Genomic DNA, 26,757 nt, shown 5'->3' with positions numbered 1-26,757 from the left:
ACTTATCCAGTAGGACTCAACTAAATCCAGCAAATCTAAGCAGGAAGTAAGGATTTATTCTCTTTTCCTCTTACAAAGGAGAGACCAATTCTTTCCCCTGTCCTCCACCCAAGCAGCAAACTCCTGAAATTCACCTTGGTTCATATCCAGAACCTGTATTCCCACACGAGCCCAGCAGCACTGCCTCTCCTCCATGAACTACACGGGACATCTGTCAAGGGTGAGAGAATCCTGAACCTGGACTCTGGCACCCCTCAAACCAAAATCCCTACTATGACAGCTGCCGTCCCACTTCCAAAGGGAGGACATGAAACACACAACAGGAAGCTAGTAAACATACACAGGAATAAATTCTGCATTTAGAGAAGAATCTAAGCACAGGTGCAGCACCAACTGTTAGTTGAGCACAGCTCAGAAAGAGCGAAGGGCCACCCAAGCCTCTACAAACACAACTAGACATGTCAGGTTTCATAACAGAAGGCAACACAAGGGAGCAATATGTTTTGTAACACATCTGGCGTGTTATCACTACCCAACATGAATTAATAACCTGAGCACACTTTGTATATCCAGAGCAATCCCCAAACTTAAGTCATGTTGTCTTCCAGAAGCATAACAGCTCTGCTGCTGAATCTGGCAGGAAAAGCTCAAGTAGGACAGAACAAGATGCACACCTGTCATTTCTGCTCTAATCAAAAACTAAATAAATAGATATATAAATACAGCTCTGGACCTAGCCGAGATTGCCAAGAACCAAGTTCAGGTTCTTGCTTTTCCTTCTCTCCTCTTTTAAGCTAGATACTTTATTTTTAGTGAGCTAATGAAGTAAGATGCCAACTCACTCTTTTAACAGCTTTCTCCCTCCTCCTTGCTACTTAATCTGTATTCAGAGTACTTCACTGCTAAGTACCGAGGGTATAAAGCTGAAACTAGTGTTAGAGGGAAAAAAAAAGAAAAAAGATATTATTGACTATAACAGCATTAACAATGTGCCATAACGCATAGCTAACAAGAAGCACAATCAAGAACATTCAAATTGATTTTTAATATTAAGAAGTCCATTAACTGAAACACATCGTACGCAAGAAGTAATCACACCACCCCAAGCTCTTAACGCTGGCTTTTATAGAAAAAGCAAGATGCTGATTTAGACTAACAGAAAACATTATCTAGAGGCAGATGTCAGGGCATCTGTCTGCTGGAAATGCAGAATCACAAAGAGAGTGAGTTTTCATGTTTCCTTGAATTTCCTACATTTCACTGGGGTACACAGAGAAGTGATAACTCAGCCCTTGCTTTGATAGGTCTATAGGAAATGACCTCAAAAGAGATACAGGCAGCACCTGAGCATGCAGTGTGCTTACCATAATGTATATGAAGAAGCTACTTCTCTACTTTTAATTAACTGAAACTCAAAACAGTCTGTACCTGAAGTCTTTGCTAAACCTTCAATACTGTTATGTGTAAAACCTAAGAAGGTATTTGCTGGGCACAAGAAGGAAGGAAAAGAGTTAAACACTGGAGAGGAGGAGGAACTAGTTCAGTTTACGGTCAATGCTGGCAGAGACTCAAACGTGTATGAACTGGTCATGAGTCACTGTCAGGCTGCATCATTAGACAGAGGTTCCCCAAGAGATGATAAGCGACCAAAGCTGGCAGCATTGCAGCTCCACACCCATTCCTGGCTGATGTACTTCCAGTCGCACACATCCCCACCCCTTCCCTTGCACCAGCGCTGTCGCCCGCCTCATCCCTCGGCCAGCAGCTGCAAGCAGTTCAGCTTGCTCAAAACCTCAGCACTTTTTCTGAAACAGCTCTGTAAAGAAGCCTGAGCAATCAGAAGAAATCAGCAACAGCAAGGCAGTAGCACGGGGCCAAGCACTGAGAGGGCATCAGCATCAACTTCAAACAACACTAACTGCAGCCTCAGGAGAAGGTCCTAAACACAACAGCGCAGTTCAGAACTGTCCTGCCAAACAGAAGCAGGAGCAAACATCCTCAAACAAGCACAATCTTAAAGCCAGCTTATTAAAGCTACTGTATTGAGAGTCACGTACGCAATGCAGGCAAACCCTTAAGTCCTCCTCAACCTGGTGCTCCAGGCTAAACCACCACAAATTATGGTCAAAGTCTGCACCGGCACCAACGTTCAATCAGAAGTTGCCAATTTGGAGCTCAAGTAGAACATGTTGCTTCCCGAGTGACTGGGAGCATCACCTCCTATACAGGCTGGGCAGAAGACCGGCCGTGGATGAAGCAGAACCTTTATGAAAATATGTTTCTCAGCTTTTGGCAGCTACTATGCAAAAGCCAGCAAGCATGAAGCCCAGTTACACCTGCATGAGGATTTTAACAAACACAATCCATACTGCACTCAGCTCCATCTGAAGATGCTTGATGCATCAGTCCCCTGCTTCTTCAATCTCATCCCTTGTCATTGCAGCAGGTCACTATTGCACCAAATGTCATCTTGGGAAGAGTGTCTTCTACTAAGCATTTCTATAGCAGGGAGCTTAATGTCACAGCTATATTTTAATAGTCATTTGAAAGACTATAAAAATCAAGTTCAATACAATAAAACTGCTATCGCACTACTGCAGAAATAGCAAAAATATGGTCCCTGCAAGACGCTGTTCACTCCAATATAGAGCTGATGATGCAGAGCAAAAATCCTAAAGAAAGAGGAAAAAGGGGTGATGGGAAGTTTTCTTTCCCTATTGTTCTTCCTCCTTTTTCCTACAAGAAAAAAAAAATATCAAAATTCTGTAGCTTTCTCAGAAAAGCTTATGGAATGGGGAAGGGAGAAGCTGGTGTTTCAGGTTTTTTTACTCATCAAATTGTACCCAATTTATTTTCACTTGCCATCACCTTTATTTGTCTCTCAGTCCTTCAAGCGCTCTCCAACAGCAAGAACTACAGAGAAAGCACACAGAGTCAAATAATCCCAAGGAACTTGTTCAGCTTACAAATAATAGTCAGAAAGAAAAATTACCTGCTAAGAGCCACAGTTTGATCCACCAATACTTTCTCTCTTCCGCAACAGCCAGGCTATTGCAGAAATTGGAAATATACAATATTTTTCCTTAAGTTGTATCTTATATCAGAATTAATGGAAAATGTAACCATGGAAGCAAGTCAAACAGTACTGAAAGCATTAGAAGATAAGAGCAGCATTTTGCAAAAACAGGGAAAAATTGTTTTTCTCTAAACCCATAAGAAATCATATGCCTCATGCCGCTTTCAGAAGAGCAACAGAGTTGGCTCAGTCATTGGCCTAAACAAAGAGTCACTGTCCGGCTCACTCCAGGCTGCAGTCGGTCTGTCAACATCAACCCTTTCCACTAGAAGCAGAGTTTCCTTACAGCACTGTTAGAGGGAGCTCACTTCTGTACAATCTCATTTAAGGGGAATCCTTTGAACTCATACTAATTTCTTTGTTCATTCTTGAAGAAATAGGGAGAAGGAAATGTAACCGACTTGGTATACCTAGTCTTTAAAAACCCAGCATCACATTTTACCCACTCCATAAATCAAATATACAAACTTCGGGGAAGTGGGGAAAAAAGAACTAGAGGACCACTTGAAAGCTCTACTGTTGATGCTGAGCTCCACAGCTTTCTGCACAACTGGATCCTCAATATACGTAGTCACAACACTTAACTTTATCACAAGTTAATTTCATAATTCTAAAGCCTTTTCTAGTCTAAATGAAGTTGATCTAGTCCAATAATCTCTCATAAATAAACGTGGGAAAATCCCAGATGAGAAATTTCTGCCAACAGCCACTGAGTCCCGTCCTGGTTCCCCATGGCCAGGACACCCCTCAGTCAACTGAAATCCAGCAAAGGTGATCCTTGAGAGACTGTATTTTAAAAATGCCACTTATGGTCATGTATATTAATACTAACAAGGCTTTCAGGGTGCCACTAACCAAGAAGTAACTTGCTAACTTGTCGCTATATAAAAAAAAAATAAATAACTATTGTTTTGTGTGTTATCTTCCCAGCATCACTCCACCTATTTGCTGAAAGGAGGTGAAGCATAAGCATACAGCACATGCAGGCTGGGCAGCCCAGGGCAGTGCTTAATTAGTATAATAACCTGCAGTTATTTCTCAACTATTCCACTCATTCAGCACTTTCAACAACTCTACCTCAAAACAAAACTATTAAACAAAAACAAACTAGTGATAGATATTTTGCTCTATGTTCAATTCAAACAAAACAGCTCTTTTTAATATATCATTTAACACACACTTGCGACACCTAAGTTTGGTGAAAACTTCCTGTGAGACAACTGAAGTATTCTGCAGAGGGACTTATGTCCACAGCCTGCATGCAAAGATAAAGGAGTGTTCAAAAGGGTGAGGAAAGGGACAGTATTTGTGCCATTTTCCTGTAAGAGTATAAACTACTCTTCTCAGTAAGGAGGGTTCAGTATTCTGGAGAAAAACAGTTCAAACTTTAAAAATGTTTCTTAGTCCATTAACATCTCAAGAACAAGACTTGCTGCATGCAAATGTAAGAAAACACTTGTGATATGCAGATGCAGTAAGCAGGGCAACACGATGGCAGAGCCCAAGGCTTCACTAATTTTCACCATTTTTTTACTTTTCATTAAGTTTACTCAGTCATTTCTCAACCCTATCACTATCCTACCCATCTTATCAACACTTGAGCTGACATTCAATTACCCTACTTCCCCTTCACTAAACCATTTTATATTTCCCACGCTCCTTACTTAATCTTATGGAAACATCAAGACAGTGTTATACAAACATAAGATATGAAATCCTAATCTTAAAGTTTGTATCTTGATGTAAGACCAACTCCCAGGTCAGTATGCTGTTACAGATGATACCACGCCTGGACTGTAAAAACTTATGCAGTTATCTAATATTTTAGATATTCCAGCCCTAAGATTATTAAACTTTCTTCCAGCATTCAGCCAACAACAAGTTCACCTTCATGCATTCCAATTACAGCAACCTGCATCTGTTTCATTAAGCCCAAACTGTACTTTCTGTATTTAAGGCACAAACATGAACCAGTTCACTCAGTTATCACAGTCCAGTAAATAAACAGAGGTCTCTTTTGCAGCAAAAGTTATCAATAAAAATCTGTTAATAAATCATTTCAAGAATACACTCAACTAGAAAATCAAACACAAGCTGAACCTACACAAAACTTCTAAAAATGTACACCGTACCATAACTGAGTAATTCTCCCAAGCCTTTATTAATGTGCTTATCTGGCTATATCCAGTCCACTGCTTTATTTTTTAGGAGCTCAAAGCAAGACGAAGCCTCAATTGCTCTCAAAGGTTTTTTTCCCCCAAAGAAAACCTTGGTAATAGGACACACTTCCTATTATGTGGGCAGCATACACTGACTAAATAAGTAACTACCCATCGATGTTGCAGGTATGGTTGCAAGACAGCATCAGTTTAATGAAGGATTTGTTATAATCACATTAAGACTTGCACATGAATCACCTGCATCAACATCCTGGTAGTGTGATTCAGCAGGAGAGATCAGATCAGACTAAACAGAGTCCAAAGTCCAATTCTCATAATCAGCATTTTTGAAGACACACTGAGACCTTGTAGCAGGCAGTCCTGTATTAGCCCGCACTAAAAAAATCCCCTCATCCATCAGCACCTTATCAATCATGTAGCTTTGTAGTACAGTGATGCTTAGCTTTGAAAATATCCAATCTAATGTTAACTGCAGATGACTATTAATCAGATAAACATCTAACGCTTTTTAAATCCTTATGAACTATTAGTTACAATGAAGCACTCAAAACCAGAACCAACAAATAAAAGTAAACAAAATGTAATATAATGAATACCAAAAGAATATTTGGCTCTCCATCATAAGTTGGAGGCTGCTGTTCAGTCTCGTTTGACTCACACACTATGGAAACTACAGACTAAAAAATATCTCTGTGCCACAAAAATCTGTTCTCATCTCCAGTCACTTAACTTGTGAGTAAGAACAACTGTCTTCTCAAAAGAAGAGCTCAATAACTGAAAACTCTGGGAAAGGGATCTTTATCCACTGCTTCAGTTCCTTCCAGTGCTTTGTCACATGTCACTAATTCTAAGAAGCAGTCAATGCCAGCTGCAGTGTTTGGGAGGAAGTCCCAGTCTCTCAGGAATTCTAGGCTGCTCTTCTGCATACTGTTGCCCGTCGCCTGGAAGTCCATGAGAAAAAGGTTGTCTTCTTAATGCCCAGCCGTTAGCGAGCAGCACCAGAAAAGACAAAGAAGTGCAGGACAGACTTGACCAAGACCACGAAGACAGACTGTAAACAGCTAAGAGGCACTGCTGACAGGCTGTCAAGAACGGAGGCAGTTAGATCGTGCTATACCAATGACTTACCTTCTACAGAGTAACTCTGATTTGAAACGGAAGCACAAATACCTCCAAAACTAAACCAGAAAAACAAAAACCTAAACCACAAACCACTTTTTTTTTAAGTCAGCTTATTTAACCTATCTGTAAAACCACCATTTCATAACCTTTCACATTGCAAACTTCACTGAGATCGGTGCAAAAAAAAAAAAAAAAAAACAAACCACAAAAACACAGGACACATCAACCTCAGATGCGAGGGAAAAAGCTTTCTCAAGTCTACTCCACCTAAGATTCTTCGTCACAGAATCATCAGGAAGGCTGTGGACTGATGGAGACACAACCAACACCTAGTAGTTACGGTAAGGGAAAGTAACAAGACAGTAGAACAGCAGGAGGTGGATGAGGGTCTGTAACTGCTGCACACATCCTCTGCTGGTGAAAGAATTCAGCCTCCACATACTTGAAAAGATTAAAGAGAGTTTACAGTTCTTTGCTGGAGGGCAAGAGGACAACAGTGCTCATTTATTTTCCATTTGCCAATGTAATTCTCCAAGTATAAATGTTGTTTTCCATCAATGTGGGGGGTGAAAAACGAATAGCTAGGTGAGTAGGAAGGAAGGAATTCCAGCACAGACAACGAGACAAAGGGCACTGCCTGCAGAAAATTGGTAGGCATTTATTTATAAGGACAACTATAAGCAATAAAGAACAAAGCTTGGAAATCATTAATAATAAAGCAGCATATGACAAACTAAAAAGAAAAGATTAGAAAGGAAAATAACCAGGTATTAAGGAAGCTTTCATGTATAATCATATACAGTTTAATATCACAATTACATTTTGTTCAACAGATACAAATCAAAGCATCATTATACACAGAGCCCAAAGCCACCAGGCCATTTGGCAGCCAAGTCCAGTGGCCAGATATCAGGCAACATCACCGTTCCTTCTCATTAAACAGAGCATACTATAGGCTTGAATATAAGCATTATTTGCTACATATTTGAGTCACGAATGAGCCGTAGATAATCCAACACAGAACAGAATTGGTAGCATGCTCCTGTGTGACCCCAAAGAAGTGTGGGGAAAAATAAGAAATCATGAGGACAAGTTTTTCAAACCCAGGATGAAGGTTCTTGCAGACCCTTATCTACAACTTTCCCGACCCAAGTGACACACTTAACCACTTCTCTACTAAGTCATTAAAACTGCAGTGAAACAGTCATTACAAGTGCAGTGAAACCCCTCCTTTAGAGGACAATATTTATCCTACATAGGGCATTCAAAGTCACAGCCTTGATTATCTGCAGCCATTTCAGGGTCACAATTTGTTGACTAGAGTTACAGGCACAGCAGATCTCTTTGAAAGCAAGCATCCCTTTAAATTGTTCACCATCTGTGTCAGGACTTGGAAACTCAACTATCATCAGCAACTTCCATCTGGCTCAGTGTCGAGAGATTTCCTGTTTCAGGGTCCACTACAAGACTATTTCTTACGTTACCAGTTGTTTTCATTTCATTTCTGGTAGGCAGCCTTTCCTACAGATACTACTATACAGACACCATGCTGAAGCAGAAGCAACTCCCCAGTAACAGCACCCAGGTGCATTCACTCAACCTCTCCCTACCACCAACATTTTCTCCTGCTGACCAGCTGGCATGATTAGGAGGATGTTCAAGGCTAAACTTCAGCTGGGAGGCAGGCAGGCATGCTCCTGGAGACAGGTAAAAGCAGAGCTTTCCATGATCTTGTATCCCTGCCCACTTCCAATGACCCCCCTCAACCTTATGCAAGGACCCCGGGCACCACCAGCACAGGGGTTGACATCCTAGTTCTTCTGAATTCTTTTATTTTATTCCACGTATGGGAATTCAGAAAGCCCTCCTCTTCTAGCACAGCACAGTTGAAGGTCCTTGCACTTTATGTTTGAGTATTCCAGCATCATCAGCTCCTTGTGCAGCACCAGTCACCTCCTCTTGGGACCCATGGGCTATTCAGCTACATTCCCTAAACATATGTTATTTTATTACATTCAATTTCAAGTCAATGATGACAGCACTTCCGTGCTTTGTTTGGAGAAAAAGGCAGGCAGAACAAACAAACACCTACTGCTGGACTTCCAATAGGTATTTAGGTGTTTGAAGAGGCTCTAGGGCACTTCACAAATGTGCTCTCGCAAATCCCTAGCACCCACCTGAAGAGTCAGACATACGTTTTCAAAGCTGCTCAGGAGCTCTGCCAGCAATCAGTTAGAAACTCATCACATCTAACGGCAAGGTACCTCCACAACGGAGACAATTCTCCACGATGCTGCCACCAACGATGCCCTCTGTAATGGGACTCCTCAGGGATTCCTGCTTTACTACAACAGGCTCCCAACACCCCTGCACCTACCTCAGCTAGGTTCTAATATTGAGGTTTTCAATCTCGATATTCATTAATGTGTGCAGTAAAAACATGACAGTGACACAGCTACTACAACTGTACAGATGTACAGAATAGAGTGCAGTAAGAAACCAAGGACTTATATATACCCACACTTTTAACTCCATTCCTGTTCATATAAATTGCACAGCAAACCCTATATCATTCACTGCTTGCATTCTCTACTGGGTAACAGACATTTTCCAACTCCAACACCCCGTGGTAAAATCAGCCACCACAAACTTCTAAAACATGTTATGAAAGGGTTTATGCTAAAATAATATAAACAGTACTGTAAATTAAGCAGCAGTGTTAAGAAATATTATTAAAAAAATACAGTTCTTATATCACGGCCAATAGTTACTTCAGTTACTCATCTATGTGTTTGGTTATGTATATGAACACATGATTACACATAATAGTCCTCAATGTAATTATTTAAGTTTAGTTATAAAACTATATGGAGCAGAAAAATATTACCAGAGATATTTCTTATCTTGCCGATGAAACTGGAATTCAGCAACTGCTGCTTCTTGTGCTACAAGTCTTAACATCAGAAATCAGATTTAGCACACAAATTACATAAACATGGGAAGATTAATAATACTATAAATATATAAACATTTACAAAACAACTGCCTGAAAATGCAGATAAAGTCTCAGAATTACAAGAAATATCTCTATGAAGACTGTCTTCATTTAGACCGGGCGTAATTTCAGTTTCCCCTCCCAAGATAAAGGAGGACAGTATTCCAGTAACTCATTAAGGAATTCATTAACGCATTTTTCCGAAAACAACTATTGTCAGAATAGCCTTGGGATCTACCACAGGCCAGAAAAAAATGAATTAGAAATGTCTTTAAGTTTACAAAAAAAAAAAAAGAGCCAACGTTTATCTCCCTGTGATGAGCCATAAAGAAGAGCAGCCCATGTATTTCATCGAGATGATGATCAGCCACCACTGAACGTTCTATGGAAGCTTCAGACTCTTTAATAGAGTGAATACCCTGAAACTGGATTAGCACTAGCTCCTCGTTTGAGCTTTGATTCATTAATAAAAGTCAGCTTCAGCTATTTATCTACAGTCAGACAGATCTACAAGTATTTAACAAGATGGATTGGATTTCAGTCCTGAAAGACTACAGAAGGATTAGACAAAGCATATCCTACATATGTTCTACAGCTAATACTGGACAAACTCCAGAAACACAAATATTTCAAAAGTTATTGCAATGCTTATTCCTGTAGCTGCAAGCTGACAGAAAGGCTTTCTGGAGACACTGGTTTGACTTTAAGCTGCATCCAGTTTCTCCCTCCCTGAAAGCCTTGTCTATACAGAAAGGAAAACGCATTTATACAAATACAAAGAAAGCTGTACCAAGTACAGTAAACAGTCTAAAATTAAGATCATATCACTGCTCCTAAATCAAGCATTTATGGCAAGCGAGAGATAAAGAGGAAAGCTACAAAACCCAACAAGGTACTACTTGAAATTCAGGTGGAAACTAGAAATTGTTTCTCCCTTTGAATTAACACCAAACCAAAAAAACTTACATCAGGATCTCATCCTACTTTCACTTCCACACTTGCGTACAACATGAAGTGTAAATCCTCATCTTGTGAAAATTTCCCCTTCCCTTTTATTTTCTAGGAACAAGAGTGTCAATTAACAGCTGAGAAATTCCAAAACTGACTGAAAACCTTCTGTGAGGAGTTAAAGAGAAGCTCCGTACTATGCCTGGAGGCAGCCAGCTGCCCATAGGAAGTCAGTACACACTATGTGAGTTAAAAAAAAGAAGTATTTCTAGTAAATTCCTACAGGAATAATTTCTCAGAACAATTCCAGTTTGCAATGTTGTCACCGACCTGGAGGAAACCAAACAAGAGGAGTACACGTTTCTTCCATTTAACCAATATCTTTATCCCTCTTCAATCTGTTGCTTGCAAGAAGTGTTTATTGACAGGGAACAACGGTGACTGCTGAGTATAGCGAGTGCAATCAAGTACATGCCTGCAGTCAAATTAAGGTCATTCATTCAGGAACAAGCGAGCTTCACCTACCAGTCCCTTACCTGTGTTTCATGATATGCCAGGGATGGGGGCACAGAAATGCATCCCATAAGCAAGCAGAGAATTAGAAGGCATTGTAAGACAGCGCAAAATAAAACTCTAATCTGTAAGGGTATGCTGTCTCTAGGAGACTGAATTTCCTTGTGCTTTCTCAAAACAGTCATATATTGATAAATACACCAGCAAATACTGCACGGGCATTTCTACTGCATCGCTTTGGGAAATGTTAGAGCACCGTCCTGCTGTCAGTAACAGTACAAAGGTAACTATCCTGTCAGCTCTGAGCTTCACTCCCAAATCAGCATCACCAGAATTCCTAAGATACATCACTAAGATGTAACTTCATCAATTTCCTAAAAACCTTTTCTTCCCTACTTTAGGGTTCAAACATACAAGCACAAGATCATTAACTCTCTACTTCATAAACGAGAGTCTTCACGTGCCGCCACCACCACTCACTGCAGCCGTCAACTGCAAACCCGAGATTCCATAAAAGTCTTAAATCTGTCCTAAACCACTGCGGTCCTCTCTCGAGTAGCAGAAGCAAAGCAGCAGTGCTTGGCCATAGCAGTTCCCATGCTTCAAACAAACACTGTCCTTACTAGATTCCTATCCCCTTCTTTCAAAGGGCCACTACAAGAGTACAACTCAGTTGCCAAACTTACATATCATGACCGCTGTATCACAACTTAGTCCACCAACTCGTTGCAGCCTACCCCTAGCAATAAAAAAATATATATGTACCTATGCACCAGGCTTGACGATACTTCTATGTAGACCTTTTGAAAAGCTATGCCAGTCTCAGACAGGCCCTAGAACACCCAAAACTTGAATGTGGCCAACGTCCATCCTGTTTCAAAGCATGTAAAATAAGGCTAGTTATGATTTGCCCTGTCATGACACACAATATAAGCAAAAATACAGGAACTCCCAGCTACTGTGGCTCACGGTTAAATTGGCTTGCTTTGTGGGGTGTTGGTTTTGGTTTTTTTTTCATTTGATTGTTGCTGTTTTTCAAACTAATGCACATCTAGACACCCCCCCGACAGAGTACAGAGTGTATCTAAGCAGCTTGCACCATACTGGATAATGACAAGAACTACAGACGCCACCTCGACTACTCATAGCATCCTCTCCACTTTGGGGAAAGCTTGAGTGCACCTAACTCTGCCATAGTAGTGCAATAACTGTACATATACAGTCATAGAAGTACACACTATTTTTAAATGCTAGAGTCCTTGACATACACGTTATCTTTGACCTAATACATGGCATTAAGAAGCACCTACCCAGACATCGCATGCTGTCCCAATGCACTAACACGCAGTGCAGCTCCCTTTACAGATATCCAGCCCTTTCTTATTCAAGGCTTTGAATTTATGAAGCTGCCCAAAGCCAGGGGCAACTTGCCTGCAAGGCAGAGCCCACACTGGCTTAATGATCACAGTGAGGGCACAACTATCCATGCTCTCCAGCAACTCATTACAAATAGTAGAGGAAAAAAGAGTCAGCATGCTGAAAATTAATAGGATCTCACAGAGTGAAACAGAATAGTTGGGGTTGGAAGGGACCTTTACAGGTCACCTAGTCCAACCTCACCTGCTGTAAGCAGGAACATCTTCCACTAGATCAGGTTGCTCAGAGCCCCGTCCAGCTTGACCTTGAATGTTTTCAGGGATGGAGCATCTGCCACCTCTCTGTGCAACTTGTGCCAGTGCTTCACCACCCTCAGTGTAAAAACATTTCTTCCTCAAAAGCACAAGCCCTGTAGCTGGGAAGTTCTCTTCCCACATCTGACCATGCATAGACACACACGGCACTATTTTTTCCTTCCACAGTTTTTTGGGTTTTTTTTTCAAAAGGATTAAACTATCACAGTAGCAGTCTAACTACTCCATATCGGCACATACTTTTGAACACAAAGGCATTTTAAATACAATGTTTGTAGCAACCATAGCAGTACCAGTTCTATCTCTTACTGCAGTTTAAAATCCAAAGGAAAAAGGTCAAACAACAGTAGAAGTCAAGAGGATTTGGAAGCGGCTAGAACCTCTTTATGACAGTCTCTCAGAAGTGCTATTCAGGTTCACAGACTTCTTAAAGCTGCTCAGTGCATCCCCACTCCACCAGAATAAGGAAGAAACACCAAAATTACAATTTTCACATCACACTAAGAGCAGGAAATATGAGACTGAGCAGCCACGTTCTGCAGCCGCTTGGGACACTGAGGGTATGCAGCAGACATAAGCAGCTTCTGGAGCTCTTTGAAAGCCTCTCGTGTTCCGACTGCGGAAGCCGTACACCCACATGGCCATCTGAACACCACCATGGGCCACCCCACTGGCTCAGGATGAGAGATGAAATACAGAGCTGGGCACAGAGACAAAGGGGAACAACATACAGCATCAAGAGTGGAGAAAAAGTACTTCAATTAAGCTAATCATTCTCCTGTGGTTCCCTGTATGTTAATTGAATAACTGTATTATCCTATTATAACCACACCCATTCCTCATCCAACCTCCCCGTGTGTCAAGCCCTGAATTCTCTCAGGAAGCAGAGCTGAGTCACACTCACAACTGCCTGCTGAGATAATGCCTATGCACCACGCAGCAGCGCTCCTCATTTCAGGGCAGTTCAGTTTAGTCTGCACGTGTGCTGGACATCCAATGTCACCTGCAAACCCCGTCATGAGAAGAGGAGTGGGCTGAGCAGGAGGAGCATTTCTCAACACTCCTTGTATCCTATGAGAGTTTCAGCATGGATATGTCACAATAAATTATTCGTACTGCATCACAGCCAGTAGATCTCTGGGACTTGAAATATTAAGAAAGCTTAGTTGTGCACAGGAACACACTAGTCAAGAGGAGGAGAAAAAGTATATATATTACATACACACTTGTATGTTTTATAAACACACATCTTATGTATATACACACATGTATGTATACATACGTATATTTCTGAGCTGCCACTATCACAACAGAAGCAATATAGCTCATAATACTCTCCTATTACTTCTGTTTTACTTAAGGGTACTCAGTAAGTCTACTAAGCACCTGCATCACTAAGACAGTGGTTCAATTAACAATCCAATTAACACTGATCAATTAAAACTTCAACCATTTGTGAAGAGGCAGATATATTTTTTTCTGCTGTCAGACAATAACGTTCCACTGTCAGCCTCCAGGACTGACCATGGTAAACAGACAGGAAGAAAAACAATCATTTATTGGCATGTTCACCTTAACAATGCCTTCTCCAGTTTTGTTTGGGGCTATGAAACCACTACATCCATTCTCCACAATCTGAAAGTTTCAGAAGCAGCAAAAAAATTAAACACCTGAAGTCTCACAGTGTATAGGAGCTCCCTTTTTTTAACACTGCAAAGGTGTGCAAAACACGTGCAACCAAACTGGATATTTATCTTCCTCTGGAGGAAATCCAGTGACACCAAAAAGAAGCTATTCCTCCCAAAACAGAGTTTAACCGAAGAGCACGGGCCACTGAATCACAATGTTCAATTAGCTCTAAAACTGATTTTATCTCCTTGCAGCACGTCTGCTTTCAACTCTCACACCCCTGCTGTTCAGCAGGGAAATACCCTAACTTTGCTGAGGACCATCCTTCTCCCCTAACTTGCAGTAAAAAGAAAAAGAAAGAAGCCACCACAGAAAAACAAACGCATTATGAAACCATGACAAACTTTTCTCCAGAGTAGTGGACATAAACAAAAAGGACCAACTGAGCCCACAATCTTGTGCTTCGGGAAACTGTCAAACAGCTTGGGTTTTCGTAAATTACGTTTAAGTCTGATTCTCTTCCTACACATACAATTTCCCACAACGGATATCCAAATATACTTAAGGTATATTTTAAAATAATATTCAGTCTATCCCACATTTCTTATTCTCTCACCCTTTCAAAATGCCTTCCTAAACACTGATACCTCGAAAGCCACATCCAGGCAACTGCCTTTCCCAGCGTAGCAGACACGAGCTCTATAAAAAAGGAAGTTGCTGTCGAGTGTTGATGGTTTATAACACCAGCACATACTACATGACAATTTAGTCATTCCAGTCTTTCAGAAATACCCTACTCATCCCATACCTCGAAGCAGGTATTTGGAAAACTTAATGAGTGACTGCCATCTGTAGCACTTCTGGTTCTTTATATTTATTCTGCACCCTCAGCACTGATATTACTCACAGCTCTCACACAGTGTAACCAGCCAGCTAGGATTTGCCAGTAATTTAAAAGTCATGCTCTCGCTTTCTAGGGATGTACACACAGAATTTAAAATTCATAGAATCACCAAGTTGGAAAAGACCCACCGGATCGAGTCCAACCATTCCTATCAAACACTAAACCATGTCCCTCAGCACCTCGTCCACCCGTGCCTTAAACACCTCCAGGGAAGGTGAATCAACCACCTCCCTGGGCAGCCTCTGCCAGTGCCCAATGACCCTTTCTGTGAAAAATTTTTTCCTAATGTTCAGCCTAAATCTCCCCTGGCAGAGCTTGAGGCCATTCCCTCTTGTCCTGTCCCCTGTCACTGGGGAGAAGAGGCCAGCTCCCTCCTCTCCACAACGTCCTTTCAGGTAGTTGTAGAGAGCAATGAGGTCTCCCCTCAGCCTCCTCTTCCCCAGGCTAAAATCACTTGGGCTCTAGTTAGACCCAGGAACTCCCTTCTTCCTGGTCTCATTGTTTATACAAGGCTTAGCTCTGGGTAAACATGGAAAGTAAGTTCTTCTTCACGACCAATAGAGTCCAAGAACTGCGGCGGACGTTGAATTTCTTCTTTACAAATCAAACGGTCAGATATATTATTCCCTTCCCCAAGACAGACGCTCTTACTCATGCCAGGAAAGGCTCCATAACCCCTAAAAACCACTCTCAATCGACACGAAACGCCTCCAAAATCCCGATGGGCCCTCTCCACCCAGCACTGCCCAAACCCCTGGAGTTGGGTCCCGTTCAATCCGAGCGGGGATGTTTTAAACCACCAGCAGAGAACAATCCCCCTCTGTCTGAGGGACGGAAGAGGCACAGGACGAAATGGATCCGCAGGCAGCAGCGCGCAGGGAAACCTCTCATCTGCATGAAAATCACACTCCCTGCACCACGAAGAGCTTTTTTTTTTTTTTGATTTTTTTTTTTCTTTTTCTCCCCTCGGTTGGCTTAAAACCTTCCCGTCCTCGGGGGGAACGCGAGGGGACACCGGGTGGGCTGCCCCGCTCAGCTCCCCCCGAGCCGCTGGAAGCGCATCCTGTTTAGCTGCCACCGGGGGGGGGGGGGGAAGAAAAACAACGTTAAACTCGCTTCTACTGGGGAAGAAAGAAACAAGAGGAGAAAAAGAGCAAAGTTGGTTGTTTGTCTGTTTGTTTCCCAGCGCCCGTGACTCCAGCGCAGGTCGCCCCGTGGTTCCAAACAAGTTCCAAACTTCTCCCCCCCCATCCCCGAGCGCATCCCGACCCGCAGCCCCCGGTATCCCGCTTCTCCCGAGGCGCCGGGAGGGTCCTCACCTACGCCGTATTTTTCCTCCCTTTTGGTGGGAACCCAGCGGGTCATGGCGCTGGGAAAGAGGGGAAAAGGGGGGGAGGGAGGAAGGGAGAAAGCCGCGGGCGGGGATGCGAAAACCTCGCTCCTACGCCGCCATTTTCCAACCGCGGGACGGGGCGGCGGGGGGGGAGAAAAAGTTTCTCCCGACAGCGGAGTCATGTGGTGCGGGCGGAGCCTGCGGAGGGACGGGAGGCAGGGGCTGGCACCGCCCCGCGACCCCGGGACAGCGTGGGGAGGGGGGGTGGAACCGCGCCCCTAGACTGACCCCGGGCGGGGATGGGGCGGTGGGGGCTGGAACCTCGGCCCTGCAGCGAGCCCGAGGCTCCGAAGGGGGCTGCAGCCCCGGAGAGGTGCGGTGGGCTGGGACCCTCCCCTCTCTGCCGACCCCCCGGGCGAGGATGGGGGATGCAGCCCGGGACGGGTGCTGGAGAATGGTACCCTCCCTGTCCCACCGACCCCGAGGCCAGGGTGGAGATGGAGCTCGGGATGGGGCAGGGGAACCTGGAACCTCGTCCCAGCACTGACTCCGAGGCGAGGACAGGGATGCAGCTCGGGATGGGGCGGTGGGAGCTGGAACCTCGCCCCTAGCCTGACCCCGGGGCTCCGAAGGGGGCTACAGCCCGGGACGGGTACAGGAGAATGATACCCTCTCTGTTCCACCGACCCCGGGGTTCTGATGGGGATGGAGCTCGGGATGGGGCGGTGGGAGCTGGAATCTCGCCCCTCCACCGACCCCGGGGCTCCCTGGCAGCAGGAGCAGCCAAGCCACCCAGCCCTTGTCCTGCCCCTCGCAGCCAGCTGGAAAGCCGGGCCAAGTTTTGTCTGGTTTCCCCGCAGAGAAGCGCGATGGGGTGGAACCTTGCAGGCAGTCCCCTTATTGCTGGGTTATACTCTAGGCACACCTCGTCCCCCTCTCCCAAAAAGTTGTTTGACCTGCACAAAACCAGCTCTGTGGAAAACCAACAGCACCCCATTGCCAGGTAGAAAGGTCCCATTTGTCTTCAGGATGCTTGCTCCTGAGAAGTCTCTGGTTTCTACTTTGCCCTCTACTCTGTTCAAGTGAGACCTCACCTGGAGCCCTGTGTTCAGGTCTGGGGTCCTCAGCGCGAGAAGGATCTGCTCGAGCAACTCCTCCAGAGGAGGCCACGAAGATGATCCGAAGGCTGGAGCACCTCCCATACGAGGACAGGCTGAGAGTTGGGATTGTTCACCCTGGAGAAGAGAAGGTCCCAGGGAGACCTTAGAGCAGCTGCCAGTCCTGGAAGGGGGCTACAGGAAAGCTGGGAAGAGCTCTTTATCAGGGAGTGCAGGGACAGGGCAAGGGAGATGGTTTTTAAGATGAAAGGGTGGGGAGGCCCTGGCACAGGTTGCCCAGAGAAGTTGTGGCTGCCCCGTCCCTGAGGGTGTTCAAGGCCAGGCTGGATGAGGCTTTAAACAACCTGATCCACTGGAAGGCGTCCCTGCCCATGGCAGGAGGTTGGAACTGGATGATCTTTAAGGTTCCTTCCAGTCCAAACAATTCTATGATTCTAAATCATTCTATGATCTAAATCATCTCTTCCAACTCAAACCATCCTATGATTCTTGGTTAGCTTGTGGCTCCTGCCAGCTGACCCTCAAGGATCTCTGCCCACTTCCTTCTTGGAGTTGTGGGACTAAAACAAAGTTTCTGCTGATGTCCAAGAGTAGCAAGCTCCCTGCATTTGGATATTACCATGTTGAGGAGCCCACCAGTCCCAAGTGAACCTTCCCTTGGTCATGAAGATCAGAAACCTTCTGATTTCTAAACCTAAATCAAAAACTCAGTCAAAACTTCACCTCTCCTGGCTAATGAGTGCGTGAAATATGTGATTGCAAAAGAACACGTAAGGAAAATAAGCTTCCTAATCCCAATCCCTGTAACTCTTGGAGATACCCAGAACCATCATTAAAGAAGATGAAAAAAATTGTTGTTAGAAAAACCAAAATAACCTGTGTAAAAGTCAGGAGAAAGCAGAAGGATATCATTTAAAAGAAATGGAGGTGAAATGTCTGACTGGCTGTCATTTGTTGGGATTAGGCCTTCACCAAAGAAGCCACGTACCTTAAGAATGGAAATGGGTCCTCTTTCAAGTCCTGGTTAAATGTCTTTTTTCTTATTTTCTTATATCACTAGGAATCTGGGGGGTGGGGAGGAGTATCTGTAACAGCATTCTTCATTGTCAGGTTTTGAGACCAAGTATTCATTTTAAACATCCAAAGAAGTTAACTTCACATTCCATGTCCCTTCCATTTTACCATCCTTGACATTTGTTTCCGAGATCACCACCTACATATTTGAACCAATCTGAATTTCATTTCTCCTGTCCTGCAGAATGTAAAAGGCCATTGTGACAGAGCAAACCTGTATACCTTTATTCGTTATGCCTGGGAGGGAGAAGATCAAAAGGTTTTCAAAGTCAACTTCATGGCTCATCATCTTTATCCTGCATTAATGGGTAAGTTATTAGAGTCTTACCAAAGACAACTTACAAGCCAGCTCTTTGATTTAAGCATTTATAAGATAAATCAAAGTGAATTAACTAAGATAATGGACATACATGCCCTGTTCCTATAGCCATCTTTGGTTTTCCATGCAAGGGAAGAGAGTAATGAAAAGAGCAGTGCAGCAATAGTGTATATTTCTAAAGATGAGTATTTTGCAGTTCTATACAATTGATGCATTATTTTTGTGGTGCTAATAAATACACACTGCAAAACTGCCAATGCTGCTCAAGCATTAGATGATTTAGCAATTTTTAGGAATATTACAGTATTAATCTGTAAATCGGGGAACCTCTGCTTGACTTTTCGTTTAGGTTACTGAAACCAGGAATCATTTCCATGAACATAGAGGTAGATTTACTGATACAAGGTGCGAGTAGGGGATACACAGCAGCACTCAAAGGTTAATTTAAACCTGCAGATAGCTGTAATTAGCTAATAAAGTGAGCTGTTGCTACAGTCTGTCCTTTCTGGGTCTCCAGATTCAAATCTGAATCTCCAGCTGTGGTATTTGTTTCTGTCTTGAGGGAGACTAAAGGAGCATGCTTTCCTTTATGAGAAATGTATGGCTGACAACCCATCTTCAGGTCTAACTAAGTTATATTAAATTCTTATATAGATTGGCACTTATTAGTCTCAGTTCACATGTATATCTGCACTAAATGGGAATTCTATATACCCAAGATTAAGTACACTCCTAAGCCAGGAAGTACCAGATTCAATAAAATGAAAGCTAAAGAATTACATCTTTTACATCTGAAATCCATGTTCTGTGTTACAATAGCAAAATTCATTTTGACATCTATGGGAAAGTGTTTGGCCTGTTGTCTGATCATGGTCTGTAAAATAAACAACATGAGAAGTCTAACGGCCAACATAAAGCCCCACTGATACCAATGAGGGTATCAGCAACATATGAGGTCATTAATTTCCACATTTTCATTTTAATGAAAGCTTTTTACAAATAGAGCTAATGCCATTAAAATTTCGATAGCCAGTTAAAAGCACTCCTTCTAATTCACAAGACATAAATATCCCAATGCTATTTTTTTTTTTTTTTTTACAACTAGGAAAAAAATGCTAGTAGGATAGGACTATAATATTGAGACAATAAGATTTTTATTTTTCACTGGCAAACATGATGTAAAGTATCCTCCCAAAAACCACTTTTCACTAAACTGCAAAATGTTCAAGCTGACATATTTTACATACTTAGGCATAATACGCTTCTTCACACTGTGCATACATGGTTTTCATTTATGAAGAGGAAACTGAAAAATGCTTCTTTCCATAAAATCTGAAGGCTTTATCACATCATTATGTCAAATCTTTGGATTCTCACCTTATTTTTTAACGCGTCATATTGAATTGGAGATATTTCTCTTGGAGCAAAGAAACATTCCTTTTCATAACATTAACTCTACAAAATCCAAATGCAGTATTTGGCCATGAATGATATTTGAAATTCTCATCACAGAGATTAGGAGTATCTTTTGAAGAGGACGAATGGAAACAGAACCATTACCCTGCATGAAATATATTTGCAATAAATAAGAGATACTTTATAAATGCATAGATGCAATCAAGTTATATTTCATACTTATTGTGTATGACTACACAAGAGGAATGTTTGTTCAATTTCAGTTAAATATCACGGGGTTTGTACTATTTTTTTTATTGTCAAGCCTTGTAGGTAAATTCAATATTTTCAGTCAAAACACGTTAAGTAGTGATTCCATACATACAATGCAAATTCCTCTTGGAAATATTCCTCCCAGGAGGTGATGTGGAGGACATATAAAATCATATAATAAATAACTTCTGCTTTTCTATTAAAAATACTCTGCTGGAAACATTATTGCTTCCATTCCAGATAGTCATCATCTATTTTTGCTATACAATTTGGGGTGAATGACCTCTATGCTCTAGATAATTTCTATGATGAATGGGTACCTACATTCCTTGTTTGGGTATGCATAAAGTAATAGATTTTTATGCCTGAAGGAAAGGCTTTTTTAAAAAATACTGGGTTGGTTTGGGTTTGGTTTTTTTCAATGTATTGCTTTTAATCAGAATGGAAATAAAATTAAGTATGAGTTTGTGTTACAAAAATTACTTCAGCCTTGGTCTTACATACACCTGATATATGTATGATTATCTTGGGCATCTCTTGCAGACAAATGTGGAAAATCCTCAGGGAAAATGAAGAAGCCAAAACTGCATTTCCTTCAACATTTGTATTGGAATGTCAGCCAAGGGATGGCATTTATAAACCCGGGCTGAAGTCTGACGATAGCCTGAAGGAAGTTTCGTGCTCTTCCAGGCTTTGCCACATGGTTTTGGATATATGCTTAGTAATCTTCAATTTTCCTTTTATATAAGAATTTTGACTACATGTAGGTACCTCTTAAGCTTTTCCTCTGGCAGAGTGACACTTGTGATAACCAGCATGCTGGTTGCAGAACTTCAGTTGCCAGCAGAATATTCAAGGGCAACATTTGACTATATGAAGTGGTGGGTTTTTTTATTCCTGTAGGACTGATGCAGCTGAAGTACTCCAGAGGTAACTAAGCAATTTCAGGTTTATCCAACTTCACTGCAACCCAAAATTTCACCCAATCTAGGTCCAGTTTTTTTTATTTCCAACTGAAATACTTAGCAGCATGAGCAAGATGTACTTACTTACCTAAGTGTTATGTTCTAAGAAAAAACAAAACACACAAAACTTAATTTTCATCAAGTCCATACGCAAGCTGGACTTTTACCCGTACTTAAAAGCAACAGACTCGCACGTGTGAGTAAATATTCAGGAATATCATTGCGAATTTTACAGTTAAATCCAAAGCGGTTAAGGAAAATGGTAGCACAAATTACTCCCAAGATACAAGCAAGCATAGTTTACTATTGTTTAATAACAACCTGTTCCCCTTCACAACAGCTTTGAATAACCAAAAGTATAATTTTTTTATGTGAGGGTTTTTTTTCTGTTGAATGTTTACTAGTGCATGCATCATGTTTGAAATTTACACTCAAAATGAGATTATGAGCCCCATTTACATACTCTGGCAAACTCAAGGCTAGCAGACAAACCAAAATGCTGAATATAGCAAGTTAAGGAAGAATCATTCCCAAAGACCAGCTAGTTTAACTTTATAAACTCCAATTGATCTATGATTTTAAATCTGACATATTACGTTCAAGTCTCATAATAAAAATCAGGAGCATATTCCAAGAAGAGCAAGAGAGATGTTTTCTGGGACTGTATCTGGTAAAATTGTTACTTATTATAAGCTAGATAATGATCAGATAGAAGAGTACAGGCTCAAGATGAAAACATACATTGTTCCTGTTAATAACACCTAGCACTTATGTAGCACTTAACATTTTGAAAGCACTGAATAAATATTAACTCTCATTTGTGAGACAGAAAGGTGTCCTTATCTCCATTGACAACTGAGAGGCAGCCAAGCTAAGGCCAGCTTTTTAAAATATGACAGGCATTCAGAAACTGAGAAACTCAGAATATCAGACCACTTCTGTCACCTCTTGATTACGTGATTTTCCTGAGGCCAAAAGTGACACATTAGCTAGGGCAGGGTTAGATTTTATGCTTTCCTGGGTCTGCAGACAATATTCCCTCTCATCTTTTGATGAACAATGAGATGACAGTGAGAAATTACAATGAAAGAACATGACGTACCAGCACCTGTTACAGGGCTTGAGGAACTAATTACTGAAATAAGAGGTATTTGAAGCAACAATGAAAATTATTTTGTGGGAACAAAGAACAAGGCAGGATTCACAGAAATGGCCTGCACTTATAAAAAAAAAAAAGTGTTATTATTTAAAGAAAAAAAATAGAAAGCATCCTATCAGCTTTTTATCTAAATGGTATAGTACTTACAAGTTAGAAAGGGACGGGAGGATGCCCAGGAGACTGCATGTAGCATAAGAAGCTGACATTGCTTTTGACAACAGCTTGATCTAAAGCAGTCAGCAAACCCAGCCACCAAAGCTTCTGCCAAGCACACAGGGAATTGTGCAGCACTGATAGTCGTGGTCCAGGGGCAAGCGGTACCCATTATCTCTCTGGCTGCCTATCTGCTGGCACGCCTCCAAAACCAGGTTCCTAAATGTATTTCTTGCCAAACAGACTGACAGGCTTTCCTGCTATACTGTGAAGGTGGCAGGACGGGTCTTCTAAAGAACCTTTCAAAAGGCTTTCTCAGCTGTACAATAGAATCACAGAATCACAGAATAACCAGGTTGGAAGAGACCCACCGGATCATCGAGTCCAACCGTTCCCATCAAACACTAAACCATATCCCTCAGCACCTCATCCACCCGTGCCTTAAATAACAATATAACAGCTTTTGCCACTTCCTCTGGCTTTGGATAGAGTCCTCAGTTCAACCACTCTTGAAGTAGATGATGGGATGCTAACACCAAACTTTCAAGCTGTGCTGGCATGACAGACCCAGTTCCATTTGGGAAAAAAAACCAAATGTTTCCATTGAACCTTGTACCTCACAATTGATGAAAGTAGCTCAAAACAGTTTCTCCAAAAAGAAGTATTATTTATTCACCTGCAAACAGATAGCAAGCCAAGAACTCAACTACTTGCTTTTGATCTTCTATAAATGCTTGTCTTTCTTTCCAATAATTTTTTTTTCCCCCACTTTGGCAGTCAGAAAGTTTAAAAATGAAGCTGTCCAAGTAAACCCCACATGGTTACTAGCTCACACTATTTTAATTCCATTTTTTTCTTGTCTGTATTACCACACAATTTCTTCAGGAAACCTGGTATAATCTCCTATTGGCTACTAACAACAAATACTGGGGCAACAAACAAAAAATAGTTTTGTGACCAGGTTCACCAGGACAATTGTGACATTTACTCAAACAAAAATACTGTTTCCTTAAACAAGCTGTATTTTTCTTCTGAAGGTATAAGATCCAGGACCCTGAAAAAGTGAAGACAGATAGTGCCCATGTTTTGTGTGGGTCTCAGGTGGGAGACAGGTTTGGTATTCCGTTTTGTTTTGCAATTATACTGCACTTGCTACCAAACATTAAACAGTGCATTGCTGCGCCTACGAAAAAAAGAGAAGAGCTGATCTAATTCTCAGTGCCTTCCTTTTGTCTGACTTAGAAAAACATCTCAAAATTCTCTCCTGTCATGCTGGAAAAATGTCACTTTTTTATTTTTATGAGGCTGCTACACTGAGATGAATCAAAGACAGTAAAGCTGGTCTCTCTATTCCTGGGCTTGCTGTGGCTATTCTGAACCTTCAAGTTGCAAACTATTTATGAGGAGTTGTTTGGAAATAGGCAGTTGTGAACGGTTCCTCTCTCTATCATCACAGATTGTTTGTATCACCCATAGTAACTATTCAAACATGCATTGACCGTGCTTGAAATGGAAATACAGACATCCTTGTCTGCAAATGACGAAATCTTCCTTCTCATCAGAAGCTTCTGCCTGAAAATCAATGAGTTACTCATTTGACATAGAGAGAAATATTGATAAAATGAACCATTTTCCAGACCATTTTGAACATTTTTCATCTATCTGTAAATGAATATGTATGTGTACCTATAATATACATATATTTCCATGAACTGCAATAAAAGGACAGGAATCTAGTTTTATCTTTAGGCAGCATTTGCAGGGGATTGTTAAATCATATAATGGAAGCTTTGTCTAGACAGCTTTCTCACTGGCCAAGTTAATTTTTTTTTACTGTTTTTAATGTATTTCCTGGAACAGAAAGTCCCAATAATTTGTTTACAACCTTTTCTGGAAACTGTGTCAGTATTATGATATTCAGAACTGATAATTTTTCTATACCGAGCCATATAGTCCTGGAGTCTGAATGTTCTCAGAAAGAACCCTTAGCTGTAAATTCTCTTGGGTTGTTATAAAAAAGTTATTAGTTTTTTCAAGTGAAACATTATCAAGTGTATTACTTGGAAAAGAGCAAAGCTTTCTTTCAATGACTGAGATATTTCCATCTGATGATTTTTATGACTAGTTATATATATATATATATGTAGTATACTATATATAAAAAGATTCAGTGCCTTTCACAGTGGAAAAAGAACAGATCATGGCCATTATCAAATCCGCCACTGCTGTGACAGTCTCAGCATCCAGGTTTAAAGTCCCAGCAGTGGTTGGTGGAAGAAAGGGTAACAAGTTTTTGAGAGCTGCTGCCTTTGTTCTCTCGACCCTGGCCTTGCTCCAAGCTCTTTGAAATCAGTGGAAGAACTCGCTTTGATTTTGGTGGGCCTTAGCTTTGCATCAGCTCTAGTCAACAAGTTTCAGACTTCAGATCTCTCAATTGCAACATTAAACCAAGCCTGACAGAATGTCACTGGAGTGCAAGGGCTGTTCCTAAGGCCTTTACTGTTAAGTTTTCATTTATTTTTGAATGCAATTTAATAATGAAATATTTTTTAGTTCGTTCTCATGGTGTGGAGTTTTGAATCACCTCAAAGGCATAAAAAGAAGGCAAAGACACTTTAAAAAGCTGAAATAGATGTATAAAACTGAATTATCTTCAAAGGCCATGGGTTTGTTTGTGACGCTTTGTTTGGATTGTGGGTCTTATAAAGGGAATTTTCCTTACACTCTACCCTCAAAGTTTTGGTTTGTGTTTTTTTATTTTATTTTTTTTTTTAAATTTCACTCTCTTTCACTTCAGTCTCCCTGCTCTCCAAGAATCTCTCTATCAGTCAGGGAGGAGGAAGTGAAACCACTTAATTAGATGAATAAAGCAGAATTAGTCCTTTCAGGAAACTGAGCATCCCATATGAGGAACAGCTGAGAGAGCTGGGGTTGTTTAGCCTGGAGAAGAGGAGGCTGAGGGGAGACCTCATTGCTCTCTACAACTACCTGAAAGGAGGTTGTGGAGAGGAGGGTGCTGGCCTCTTCTCCCAAGTGAAAGGGATCAGGACAAGAGGGAATGGCCTCAAGCTCCGCTAGGGGAGGTTTAGGCTGAACATTAGGAAAAAAATTCTTCACAGAAAGGGTCATTGGGCACTGGCAGAGGCTGCCCAGGGAGGTGGTTGAGTCACCTTCCCTGGAGGTGTTTAAGGCACGGGTGGATGAGGTGCTGGGGAGCATGGTTTAATGTTTGATAGGAATGGTTGGACTCGATGATCCAGTGGGTCTTTTCCAACCTGGTGATTCTATGATCTCCACCAAGACACTGGCTGTCAAGAGTCAGTCCCTCAAGCAGAACACCTACTCTGCCTGTGCACACAGGCTGATGCTAAGGAGGTCCATGTGAAACAACAGGGGTGAATTGGGGCATGAGGTGCTTGCTAAATGTGGGAAGTCATTTATGTTTTAAAGCATAACTGTTTTGCAAGGCTCTAGTTGTCCCAGTGAGTGCCTACTGGCAGTTCTGCCTGGAAGGCAGCAGGCTTCTTGTGATGCACCCATACACTGGGTACAACTGCTCTTAGGTTTTCGAGGCTGTGCCTCAGATCACATCACCAGGTACTTTTCCTTACATAAGAGACCATGGTTTCCACAGCCACACGACCATCCCCTTCATCTCCCTGCCTGTAAATACTACCACTGCCTTAAAATGCAGAGGATTAACTTTCCAATTTAGAAAGGCCTCTGCTTATGTTTCTATCAAAATTGTCAGATTTTGATGGTTCTTTTAATGCTTTAAAAACTGAACTTTTAATTGAACTTCAGAGTTAGAAACATTTTTTCTTGATCTCTTTGTAAAGAAATATTTTTTCTTGATCTCTTTGTATTTATATAACTATCCGTCTTTAGATTAGACAAGCAGATACAAGGA

The 26,757-nt window shown here is 41.7% G+C and overlaps 1 protein-coding gene across 2 annotated transcripts in view; it reads right to left on the bottom strand.

The window, feature by feature from the left end:
• Positions 1-16,536, bottom strand: part of DOCK1 (dedicator of cytokinesis 1) — a 318,523-nt gene extending 301,987 nt beyond the window's left edge. For both annotated transcript variants that reach the window (XM_069864186.1, XM_069864187.1), the window contains exon 1: positions 16,378-16,536. In XM_069864186.1, the coding sequence (XP_069720287.1) occupies positions 16,378-16,423 (46 nt within the window). In that variant the 5' untranslated portion in view covers positions 16,424-16,536. The remainder of the gene's footprint in view (positions 1-16,377) is intronic.
• Positions 16,537-26,757: the final 10,221 nt, after the last annotated feature.

Source organism: Phaenicophaeus curvirostris, chromosome 9, assembly GCF_032191515.1.
Source record: "Phaenicophaeus curvirostris isolate KB17595 chromosome 9, BPBGC_Pcur_1.0, whole genome shotgun sequence".
NCBI classification, from domain to species: domain Eukaryota; kingdom Metazoa; phylum Chordata; class Aves; order Cuculiformes; family Cuculidae; genus Phaenicophaeus; species Phaenicophaeus curvirostris.
Note: the sequence above shows the minus strand (reverse complement) of the source record. Positions and strands in the feature narration are given on the sequence as shown.